This window comes from Ictalurus furcatus, chromosome 2 (assembly GCF_023375685.1).
Source record: "Ictalurus furcatus strain D&B chromosome 2, Billie_1.0, whole genome shotgun sequence".
In the NCBI taxonomy this organism is placed as follows: Eukaryota; Metazoa; Chordata; class Actinopteri; order Siluriformes; family Ictaluridae; genus Ictalurus; species Ictalurus furcatus.
In genome coordinates, this window is record NC_071256.1 from 14,996,926 (window position 1) to 15,010,354 (window position 13,429).

A 13,429-nucleotide genomic window follows, 5' to 3' on the forward strand; every position below is an offset into this window, starting at 1 on the left:
ATTCACAACAGTGTTACTATAAGAGCAAACTTAAAAACACTGAAAAAGACACACTATTAGCAACACACACACACACATATGTATATATATATATATATATATATATATATATATATATAAAACTGGTTTCACTCTGTGCACGTTTTACATTTTTTCCTACATTCTTTTGAATGTCCATGGAATAAAATAAAATATCAGATGCCACGAGTGTACCTTCTACGATCATTTACCCATTTGAAGGCAACGCGATAGCATGAAATTAAAAATGACCTTATATGGCCATGGGCATATAAGCAACTAATTGACGCCGTACACAACAATGCTTCACCTTCGCGCCTTCGCTGAGAGTAGGCTAATTGTTGAGAGGCAGGAATTTGGCCAATAGTTGCTACAAGCCTTTTATAATCGACCAATTGGTGTGCGAGAAGGCAGGAATTACAGTGCGGGGTTATGCAAACATGTGCACACATGCTGCAGTATTAGACCATAAGCACATCATAATGAAACTAAAGCCGAATCCCAGACATTTTCTCAAATTTAGAAATCCCGGCCAAATGGTTTTTTAAGGTCCGAATAAGAGGACATGTCTGGGGGGAAAAAGGACATTTATTTGTGCATGCACCAGGATGTTGTTCATGTGAGCCACGACTGGTGAGAGAGAACCAGAACTATAATCAAGCAGCTGTCTATATTGTGTTCTATAGTGTGTTTTAAATGAAAAAAAAAGTGTAATCTTGATAGTATTCCCATTTTTCTACAAAATGTACCTGTAATCTGATTACTTTTTTTGACGTAACTGTAACGGATTACAGTTACCAGTCTTTTGTGTCCTGATTACGTAACGCCGTTACATGTATTCTGTTACATCCCAAGCCTGGGTATGAGTGATGCCTAATATGGTGCTAATTCTGGTTAGTAGCTATAGTAATAACCAGCTAGCTATGTCACGTCTTTCTGTACTAAAAAATAATCATTTTTTTTTCACTGTCATATATTTTAGCACCCCCAAAATAAAACAACTTGTACACACTCTCACAAAGCATTCACATATGCATTTGAGTCAAACCCGGGTATATTTTCCCCTATTCTGTAGGTGAGGACACAGCACACTTACTGTGACCCATGATCAAAACAACTGAAAGTATCTGAATGAGATGGTGTACAATAGAGTGATTCACTTGTACTGAGAAAGTGATTTGACTCTGAATCGGACCATCAAACAAAAAGAGAAAATAAACACTAGGTGTGATATATAAAATATTTCAAACGAATTATTTATATGATTATCTAATCATTTCTTCAGCGCTGACTCCATGTTCTCAATGCTTGGGTGATTTTTTTACAATTTAACGCGCATGCTTGGTAAGCAAGGTTTGCTTTTCGAGTGCCATGTTTTCAGCCCTGCATGGCCCTCAGCCAATTTTTTTTTCCTGTGCAGTGTGAAATCAAACTGAACCAAACAGAGAAATGAACTAAAAGTATACATTTTTGTCTGCTTCAGATTTTGCAAATGGACTAGAAGGTGTGAAAGCACCCTTGGGTATACACTTACATTCAGTTTTACTGTCGTACAACAGGACACACACACACACACACACACACACAACATTCTTCAACTTTAACCTTCATAGACCACCTACTGGGTTAGGTAAGTAACCAGATGCACCCATGTGTGTGTGTGCATGTGTGTGCACATGTGTGTGTTCTGTTGAGGTTGTATAACCTGATAGGACCAGCATGTACATTGAACATTGTGTGTGTACACAAACTGATTTATTAACTCAGTTGCTACTTACGTGCAAGCACACACACACACACACACACACACACACACGCACACACACATAACATACACATCACATTCTCTCTCTCTCTCTCTCTCTCTCTCTCTCTCTCTCTCTCAATTCTCATAATATCTTAATGTCATTTCCTCAGGGCTAAACTCCAAGACAGAATCAATCTATCCCTGAGTCATGGACCAGAAGGATCCGTTTCTATAAATTCAGTAAATGCACTTCATGCTGTGAATAGCGTGCCATTCTTTAGCTGCCCAGAACCCAGTGCTGAACTGAAACGCTTCCAGGAGGAAAACAAACGCAAGGTTAAAAAAAAAAAAAAAAAAAACAATGGCTCCAGACTTCTACAAACACATAGCAAAGGTCTGTGTCGTCTGAACTGCCAAAAAAAAAAAAACGAAAGCCTGATTTCCTTTAAACACAAGCATCATGTTGTTACGCAATTATTATATAACCAATTACACAGTATTTGTATCAAAACATTTGGTTTTACTAAGACTCGATGATACTAACAATGTTAGGTTCCAGAAACAAACTGTGTCTGGTTCTAAACGAATCTGTTTTTTGCTAGTGTGATTTTGTGTGTTTATAAGTGGTTTTTTGTAAACCATGAAAACTATGTGGAACTAGAAAACTTTCGAAAGTTAACATTATTAAGCATAATGCCTTAGTAAAACATTGCGGCGTAATGCATAAAATTGTTCATTTAAAAAGTTGTATTCAAAAACAATGTTAAAACCATTAGTAAAGTAACACTTTTAGTAAGACATGGTCCCACGGTGTTAATTTGATACGGTTTTACTCAAAAACAATGCAACAAGTGTTAACTGTAGCATTTCTTACCAAGGCATGGTGTTAAAAGTGTTAATTTAACATAGTTTTTTTTGAAAGACAGTGTTGGAATCATCTGTTTTTAAGAGATTGTGCTATGAATACAGTTCTACTGAAACACAGTGTAGGAAGTGTTAGTTGTCGCTTTTTTACTAAGGCAGGATGCAAAATTAACACATGTTTTACTAAAAGTGTTATAATTAATGCTTCTAACATTGAAATTCACAGATTTAGCATCGTGAAATCGTAAAAATGCAACAATTAACAGTTCTTACATTGTTTTTCTGTAGACTTGTGTTAAATGAACAATTATAGCACCATACCTTAGTAAAAGTGTTATAATTATTTGTACATTGGTTTTGCGCAAAACTGGGTAATATTAATTCTGTTAATTGTTTCATTTCTACTAATGCACAATGATAAAATTGTGAATTTCACCCAGTTTTATTGCAAACCAAAGTTAGGCGCAATAATTAATTTAAAATAACTTTTTTTTACTAAGACATGGTACTAAAATTGTTCATTAAATACAGTTCTTCTGAAAAAACAACGTAGGGAAGTGTTCCTATATTGTTTTTCAGTATCTGTATTAAATTAACAACTATACTACTATGTCTCGGTAAAACATTTATAATGAACACTTCCTACATTGTTTTTTAGTAAAACTAGGTGAAATTCACAATTTTAGCATCTTAGTAGAAATGAAACAATTCACACAATTAACAATATTACCCAGTTTTACAAATGTACAAATAATTAAGACACTTTTACTAAGGCATGGTGCTGTAATTGATCATTTAATACAGTTCTACAGAAAAACAATATAGGAAGTGTTAATTGTTGCATTTCTACTAAGACACCATGCTAAAATTCGTATGTTAGAATGATTAATTGTAACGTTTTTACTAAAACATGATGCTAAAAGTGTTCATTTGATAAAGTTTTACTCAAAAACAATGCCAAACGTGCTAAGTGTTGCACTTTTACTACGGCATGGTGCTAAAAGTGGTTATTTGTTAAAGTTTTACTCAAAAACAATGTTGGATGCATTCGTTCTAACACTTTTACTAAGACATGATGCAAAACTTGTGAAGTTATCACAGTTTAACACAGTGTATGTGTGTGTGTGTGTGTGTGTGTGTTAAAACAAAAGCTCTACAAAGGCAAAATAGTGGAACGATAGTGAGAAAGGAGTGCAATACACACACACACACACACACACACACACACACACGTACACCGAGCACTTGGAGTTAAACATACTCATAAGACACCTCTATCTTCTCCAGCCATCTGCTCTTTCTCTCTCTCAACCTCAGTCTCTCTCTCTCTCTCTCTCGCTCTCTCTCACTCTCTCTGTATCTTTTGTTGGAATGTGGGAGCTCCCTAAAAGTCCTAAACTCTCAACCTCCGACCGCTCAGAAAAAGATATAGAGAGACAGGGAGAAAGGGAATCAGGTTCATTTTCAGGTCCAATCCCTAAATCTGTCACCAAATGAGGGACAAGAAGAAGGATAACAACCTTAAATCAAAGTTAAATCAAAGAGAGAGAGAGAGAGAGAGAGAGAGAGAGAGAGAGAGAGAGAGAGAGAGAGAGAGATTGTAGTATTAGATCAGACAGATGGTACAGAGACTCATGTATCTATATACTGTACACAGGGGCAAAGTATAATTTTGTGTGTGTGTGTGAGAGCTCTCTCTCTCTCTCTCTCTCTCTCTCTCTCTCACACACACACACACAAAATTATACTTTGCCCCTGTGTACAGGGTACAATCAGGTACAATCAGTTACTCCACTCTTTGTGTGTCATTGTCAATATAGAGAGGCTTTAGTTCAAAAAGTGAAAGAGGGAAAGAGAGAAAAGTTGAAAGACATGCACACACACACACACACACACACACACACACACACACAGATCACTCATGCATGGACTAAAGATGGCTGAATGAAGATGTTTCAGCAGAAAAAAAGTAAGTGTGTGTGTGTGTGTGTTAGATCCTGTTTTGTTGTACATTCAAGATGACATCATCAAACATGTGCCAGCTACACAGACTGGATGGAACACACTCAGTAGTTATTATTTAATCTAAACACCCTGTTTCTGTTCCCTTTATCTCTACATTCTCTACATCCTGAAGTTCTTCACCAATTTAACTTCTTCACAGCTTAATCAGGGACTTGTATGGTGAATGCGCCACATAAACAAATAAAACACGTTTAACGAAAAACATTTAATCGATGACAATGTCAAGCTTTCAGAGGGGTTTGTCTTCTGTCATGGGAAAGTGTTCAGGACAGAGGGTGAGCGAGAGAGAGAAAGAGGAGCTATAACGTGGATGTTAAAACATTAACTATAAACATAAAAAATATGACGATCCAGTCTTTTATTATCCATCCATCCATCTTCTACCGCTTACTCCTTTTCAGGGTCACGGGGAACCTGAAGCCTATCCCAGGGAGCATTGGGCACAAGGCGGGGTACACCCTGGACAGGGTGTCAATCCATCGCAGGGCACAATCACATACACACTCACACACCCATTCATACACTACGGACACTTTAGACACGCCAATCAGCCTACCATGCATGTATTTGGACTGGGGGAGGAAACCGGAGTACCCGGAGGAAACCCCCGCAGCACAGGGAGAACATGCAAACTCCACACACACATGGCCCTGGCGGGACTCGAACCCCGGACCCTGGAGGTGTGAACGTGCTAACCACTAAGCCACCGTGCGCCCTAGTCTTTTATTTATAAAATTAAATGTGACCATTGCCAGGGGTACGGTGGCCTCCACCCTGTGTGCACGGAGTTTGGATGTTCTCCCCGTGCTTTGGGGGTTTCCTCCGGGTACTCCTGTTTCCTCCCCCAGTCCAAAGACTTGCGTTGAAGGCTGCTTGGCATTTCCAAAATTGTCTGTAGGGTGTGAACGTGTGTGTGATCTGGCATCCCAGCCAGGGTGTCCCATGCCTTGTGCCCCGGGTTCACTCAGATATTCTCCAGGCTCCCCGTGACCCTGTGTAGGATCAGCATTATGGAAAATGGATAGATGTGAAATGGTGACAATTGGCAGATTGCTGAAGTATAAGGGTAATAAATCCTTTTGGGATATGCTGGTATAGGAAATAATAGATGGGCCACATTAAGCCACCCCGTCGTCGATTATTTGCCAAGAACAGTTCTGAAATCCTCACAGTTTTCACCCTTGGTTAATAAAACCTCAGGTTTTGAGGCTATAAATCTTTGTTATGAGATAAAGTGCTATGACATATTTAAAATGATATACTCACAAATACTGCTTTAAAATGGTTGTTTCAAAAGTTAATAACAAAACATTGTTTCTCTCATAGGATTTGTTGCAGGGTAGAACCAATAGAGAGCAAGAGGTGGGGAAAAAAATCTAATTTATACATGCATATCATCAAGCCTGTAATAACACCAAATTTTTGGTTCCAGCTGAAATTTCCTTCAATGCACATATAGAATCACATTTGGTTTTGATTTGAGGAGTGGCTCAGCCTCAGCCACCCAAAAAGTCTGACTGAATTTTCAGCCGATCCCCCCTCCCCAACCACTCTCTCGCTCTCACACTCTCTTCTGCTGCACAGGATTTTAACTCCATCCTGAGGGGACAATTTAGCAGGAGCACGAGAGAAAGCATCACAGCATAGTAGTACTACATGGTTTCAGCTTCAAATGTTTTCCTTTTCAGTCTCGCTCCTTTTCTCTGGAGAGAAAAAATTCTATTCAGCAAGACTTAAAGGGTCATCTGAATTTAACGGTCATTTATTGCCCTCTGAGTCAAAGCCGGTGGCACAAAAGCAGGACCACCCGGCTTTAAATCTTCCCCAAAAAACTAAAATCCAGCTTAATTACCCCTTGCTCGGTTGGAGACAGGTATCAGAAAGGAGCTGAAACACTCCTCGCTGCTTGCTGCTTTCTCCATCTTTCATATGAACCCCCCACCACTCACCCCCCTCACCCCATTTTTTTTTCTGGACTACAAACAAAACTGAGAAAAATGTGATTCCCTACCATCCAACTCCCCCAGTTTGCACACGATTAATATGAGCAATCAGTTATGAGAATAATCAGTAAAGTTGTCTGACGTCTTGATTTGTGGAATTCATGGCAGCTGATAAGATGGTTTGGGCAGGAACTCGACAAAACACAGGATACACACACACTTCCCTCTCTAAGACAAAACCCAGCAATCGCCTCTGTGAGCCAGTTATAGCCTGAGCATTTTTTTTATTTTTTTTTTTGCCTGGAACAATAAGGATAGCCTGCCAAAACACAAAATCCCAATTACAACAACTATGACTTGCTCAAGTGCAAGGTTATTTACATCTAACACAACCCAGATCGCTCTCAAAAATACATAAAGCAGGGATTTAATTAACGAATATACAAAAGTGTGTGTGTGTTTTAACTTGAAGAGTGTGGCTGCCAGTTTTTCCATCAGAAAACTTGATCCCCCTAAACCAGGCCAATGACTTCAGCATATGTTACAACACAGCCATGAATTCTCATTTTCTTGGACCCTTTCTAGCATAATATGCAAGAACCATCAGAATCACAGGCACACACTTCCAAAAACGTTTAACCTAATTAAGTTTTCCCAGGAAAATAAGGCAAATAATGCAAATACAGCTAATAGCCATTACTCACCTCAGCTCTCTGAGTTCGGGGTTGGCTGGTCTCTGTCTCAATGGCGTAGACATCCAGAAGGTACAAATCAGCTCCTTGCTCCCTATCCAGCTCCATTGCTGTCTGGATCATGCCCGTGTGACGGCCAACGGTGAAAAGCCTTCCTACGGCTTTCCCGCCACTTCGGACAGCCACGATGAAATACTCCACTTTGGTGCCAGAGCCACGAGGGCTGGACGCGTCTAGTGAGATGACATTGGTGCCAGGAGGTTGACCTTCCTTTAAAATTGTTATGTATTTGGGCTGAGAGAAAACAGGCCCATCAGCGCCTATTAGAATGATAGTTAATTCGGTACGGGATGTTTTTCGCTCTGTACCATGGTCGGTGGCAGAAACGATAAGACTGTACATGAGTTTTGAAGGGACGAGCTGGGATGCCAGCCGGATGTCACCACTGTACCTGTCCATGATGAAAGTATCTGAGTCGCCTTTGACCAGCTCGTACTCCACCTCACCATTTGCCCCCTCATCAGGATCGTAAGCTACAACTGTTGTCAGGATCGAGCCAATTACAATGTTGGGTTCAGCCACTAGGGCGTTCTGGGAGATGAAGTTTGGGACATTGTCATTTTGGTCTGTGACCCAGATTGTGACATTCTTCAGTGCAAAACGACGGAACTCAACAGGGACTGCCTGATCTGTTGCTTTAATGGTCAACTCAAACATATTTGAGAACTCTCGATCAATCTCGCTGCTTGTCAGGATGACGCCAGAGGTTGGATTGATGCGGAAGTGATTTCCTCTCGGTGTTTGCTGGACTATTGAGTACTCCAACTGCCCATTAATATCTGCATCTGTGTCATGGGCTGTGATTGCCATGACGGAGGTGGACAGAGGAAGGTTTTCAGGGATGGACTTAAAAATATCACCAGGAGTAAAAACAGGAGGGTTGTCATTGAAATCTCGCACATGAATAATAAGAGGGATGGAGGAGGATCTTTGAGGCCTGCCATTGTCCTTTGCAGTGATGTTCAGTTTGTAGAGGGACTGAGTTTCATAGTCCAGCTTTCGGACAAGGAAGATGCTACCAGTACTGGGACTAATACTAAAAGTGCCATGATTGTTGTTAGCTGTGATGCTGTATGTTATGTCAGCATTGGAGCCCGAATCTGAGTCAGTCGCTGTGATGGATGCCACTAGCTCTCCAATCCGCATGTTCTCAAGAACGTCTACTGTAATGGTGGACTTTGGAAAAGATGGAGAATTATCATTCTCGTCCAAAATGCTAATGCTCAGGAGGCAGGAAGAGGACAGTGGGACTGCTCCAGAGTCTTCAGCTATGATCTTAAGAGAGTAAGAGGATGTGGTTTCATAGTCCAAATTCCCCACAAGTGTGACTTGACCAGAGCTGCTGTCGATGCTGAACTGGTTTTCCTCATTGCCTTCCAAAAGGCGATAGCGCACCAGTCCATTTTTATTTTCATCCACATCTGAAGCAGACACCCGCAGTAGCTGTGTCATGTTTTGTGCCGACTCTGAGATGGAGGCCTGGTAGATGTCCTTAATGAACTTTGGTGGATTGTCATTGATGTCCTGAATGTAGACTTGCACTTTGGCCTGGTCTTTGAGTGGCTTGGGAAGGCCCTGATCAGATGAAATGACCGTGAAGGTAAAAACAGCCGTACCTCTCTGCCTCATCAGAGATTCCCTGTCCAATTGTAGTGTGCTAGTCAATTCGCCAGTGATGGCATTCAGCTCAAAGTTTGACTGTGGTGTTTCAAAAGAGTACCTCACCTCACTGTTCGGACCAAAGTCTTTATCCTCTGCAAAAACTTGTCCAACCAGTGAACCCCGCGGCTGCTCTTCCTTGAAGCGGAACACATAATTTGTGCTGTTGAAAAGTGGCCGGTTATCATTGACATCATCCAGAATAATGGTCACATTAACACTAGCACTAAGTGGCTCTACCGCTCTGTCCCGTGCCACAAGTAGCAGATTGTACCTGTCCTGCACTTCTCGGTCAAGCTCTGCCTTAATGTACAATTGTCCATCAGGGAAAATCCCAAAAACATCATTAGTGTTCCCACCAGTAATGTCATACACTATTTCCCCATTAACTCCAGAGTCTTTATCTGTAGCTTCCACCTTAAAGAAACGACTGTTCACTGGCTCCGCCTCCAAAATGATAACTTCATAAGAGAGCTGGTCAAATACAGGTGCATTATCATTGACGTCATACACACTGACAGTCAAGACGAGGCTGGAGGTGCGCTGGGGAACACCACGGTCAGAGGCCAAAACCTCAACCTGATATGAGCTTGTGGAGACCTCTAGAGAGCTAATAAGTGTGATAAGTCCATGTTTCTCATGTATATGAAACAGTCCTTTGGGGTTTTGCTGGAGGCTGTACTCTATCATACCATTAGGACCTTCATCAGGATCAAACGCTTTTGCCTGAAATATGTGATGACCAGTCTTCCAGTTCTCCACCGCACTTACATGCTCCACAGGATGGAGAAAATGAGGAGCATTGTCATTCAGATCCTTTACTGTGATATTGACTAAAGCATCTCCTGTAACATCTCCACCTCTGGCGATCACCTTCAGCTGATAAAACGCCTGCTCCTCCCTGTCAATCAATCCAGTGGCTGTTATCTGACCTGTTACACTATTAATTGAAAAAAGGCCTTTCTGGTCTCCTGATGCTATCAAATAACTAATATTAGTGTTCAAGTCGACTGTAGTGGCCAACACTGTTCCTATCACTGTACCATGGACCATGTTTTCAAAAATTACAAAGCTGTATTCCTTCTGGCTGAATGAAGGCGGGTTATCCTGAGTGTCAATCACGTTGATGGTTACAATGCCTTGTGTATGTGAGCGCAGATCCCCTCCGTCTGTGGCAGAAACCTGTAGCTGGTAAGTTGTTTTCTCTTCCCTGTCTAGAAGCACTAACGTTGTGATTTTGCCTGTGTTGCCGTTGATGTGAAACTTGAAAGTGTCTCCGGCAGTGATGGCATATCTGACGGTGCCATTTCGACCCAGGTCGGGATCAGAGGCTGACACGGTCGTGACATAAGATCCAGGAGGCTCGTTTTCTTTAATGTTAGCAAAATACTGCATGGGGTAAAACACTGGCTTATTATCGTTAATATCTTTTAATGTGATGTTGACTTTCGCAGTAGAGTGTAAAGGGGGAGAACCTCCGTCTGTAGCTTTAACATATAGTAGATAGGAGCCCTGTTCTTCTCTATCCAGCTCAGAAGTAGTGCTTAACCTCCCCGTTACTGCATCTAGCCGGAATAGCTCCTGCACAATAACTGGTGTTTCTGGGTCAAATGAGAACTGTACTGTGCCATTGGCACCTAGATCAGTATCTATGGCAGAGAGTAGTAGAAGTTCACTACCAGCTGGTGAATGCTCAACCAGTGATATATGATACATGTTTTGTGTGAACTTTGGGACTTGATCGTTCACATCCGTGATGTTCACAATCAGTGTGGTGTATGATATCTTAGGCTGCAGGCCTTGGTCTTTGGCACTTATGTTCAGTATGATTTCAGATGCAGTTTCCCTATCAAGTATGGCTGCACTAGTGACCAAGCCGCTGTTCTCACTAATGATGAACCAACCCAAACTGTTTCCTGACACTAGCGAGTAGCGCAGGTTAGCGTTCTGCCCAGAATCACCATCGGTGGCTGAGACCCCTTTAATGTAGCTGCCTTTGGGAAGATCCTCACTAATATCAACCCTATAGACTGCTTTCTGGAATATGGGTGGGTGATCATTAATATCATTCACAAATATGACCAGGCTAGCAAAAGAGGATCGAGCCACAGGTTTTCCATTATCAGACACGGATACTGTAAGGTTATAGGAGGATATCCGCTCTCTGTCTAGCACACTGGCCACTTTAATTAAGCTCAGGTTGGGGACGGGAGAAGTGTGCACTTCAAAATGGCCCTGCTCATTCCCTCCAAGAATAGAAACGGATATATTACCATTAGCCGTAGAGGAATCTGAATCGGAAACAGTCAGTAATGCTACTACTGTTCCGATTTGCGCGTTTTCATCAACAGAAGCGAATTTTGATGTGGTAGGGAAGTACCTAAACTTAACCACAGGATCATTATCATTCACGTCAAGGAGTTTAATTGTTGCTTCTGTCCTTCCTGAAAGTGAAGGTACTCCATTATCTGTAGCATGTATGGTGAAGGAATATTCTTTTTTACTCTCATAATCTAAAGCCTCTTTAATAATAATAATGCCTGCTTTCGGGTCTATTTGGAAAGGAGTTCCTTCATCTAAAAAGTACCTGATGTCTGCATTAGCACCTTCATCCTGATCTGTGGCTGCAACCTGCAAAACACTAGACCCTACAGGTGCATCTTCAAACACACTTGTTTGATACTGATCCAAGTCAAACATGGGTGGGTTGTCATTGACATCCTGAACAGTGACGTTTACTTGGAGATAGCCATATTTTTTAGGTTCCCCTTTGTCTTGGACCTCAACAAGAAGCTGGTAGAAGGACGTGAGCTCCCTATCCAAGCCACCTGTGGTCACTAAATGCAAAAAGGCACCCTCTCCACTGGGATTCACAGTAACATCCAGGCGAAATGTCCCCTTCTCATTGCCGCTAATGATCCGATATGTGTTGTGATCCACTCCATTGACACCAATGTCTGCATCTGTAGCAGTGTCCAGGATGACCTGCCTGCCCCCAACTGCATCCTCTCTGAACGAAACTGCAATGGTCGTATCTGGGAATGCTGGAGCATTGTCGTTCACATCCAGAACAACAATTCGGACCTCCGTAGGGTATGTGGGCTGGCTGGACAACACCACGACATTGATTATGTCACTCGGCAGGGTCTCTCGGTCGATCACTGAGGATGTACGTATGATGCCATTTGTGCCATTGATGGTGAACAGCTTGTGGCTCTCGCCAAAACGGTAGGTAAATCCTGGTTTTGGGTCCACAGTGCCCACATAAGTGCCAATCGGTTGCTCCTCCAAAACGTGGAACTCATGGCGAACTTGGCTGGATGACGACCGTTGCCATAAAGTCCATAAGATCAACAAAAGCAGGTGAAACGACAGACTCCTACCTGAAGGCTCCATGCTGAAAGTGCCAGTCCAACTCTTTCAAACAGAGATGCATCCACTCCAAGTACAAAGAACGCAGAGAAAAACAGAAAAGTTCAAATCCAAAGTTTGGCTTTGGATGTATTTCTCATGCAGCAATGCAAATATCCTTTCTAACAGATCCTGCAGAGAGAAAAACTGATGTTCTTCTTCGTAAAATGCATGTATATGCAACAGGCATCAGTGCAAAAAGGTCTGCAATGCAACAGGTATAAATGCAAAAAAAAAACCCCAAAAAAATCCTTAAATGCTACATACATAAATGCAAAATTCCTTATACATTTAAAATGTCTTTAGTTGCAGAGGGAGCCCGTGCTGGAAAGCCCTTGGATTTCTCCGTCTCTCTCCTCGGCTCATAATGCCAGTGATGGAAAAGTTTCCATTGTAAAGAAAGGGGAATAAAAAAGTTCCAGCACTCTGACAGAACAACAAAAAAATTCTCAAACTGTATAAAAGTCCCTTCAAAAACACTCTTGCTCTTTAACTCCACTGTGAGAAATGAAAGTTTTGTAGTATTATGGCCAGCGGGTGTTGAGCTCGTAAGTCCAGTGTAATGTGCGGCAGAATAACGGAGCTCAAACTTCACTCCTGTTTCAGAGAACAAAGCCCCAGCGCAGCGAAGCCCCGCCCACCTCGCATCCCATTTGATAGGGGGGACTGATCCCGCCTCATTTAGGCTCTCTGATTGGTCAATGCAAACTCCATTCAAACAAATTAGCAGGTAAAGAGTACCGTTATTCCCTGTGATAATAAATTATTAGGACATGCAGTGTGCATAATATATAAAGCAACTGTGTGTATAAAACAAACTTCAAAATGTTGCTCATAAAATATGAACAATGTTTTTTTGTTTGTTTGTTTGTTTGTTTGTTTGTTTGTTTATATAGGCTACTTAGTCGTTTTTTTTCTCGAAGGTACAATAAAGGTATAATAAACTTGAACTTAGACGGATATTAAAAAGTTTCTTTATTTAAATGCAGATATTAATTGTATATAAAGTA

At 41.4% G+C, this 13,429-nt stretch overlaps 1 protein-coding gene across 1 annotated transcript in view; it reads right to left on the minus strand.

The window, feature by feature from the left end:
- Positions 1 to 13,047, minus strand: part of LOC128623049 (protocadherin Fat 4) — a 107,567-nt gene extending 94,520 nt beyond the window's left edge. Inside the window, exon 1 of the mRNA XM_053649912.1 lies at positions 7,302 to 13,047. Within this exon, the coding sequence (XP_053505887.1) occupies positions 7,302 to 12,404 (5,103 nt within the window). The 5' untranslated portion in view covers positions 12,405 to 13,047. The remainder of the gene's footprint in view (positions 1 to 7,301) is intronic.
- Between the last annotated feature and the right edge of the window lie 382 nt (positions 13,048 to 13,429).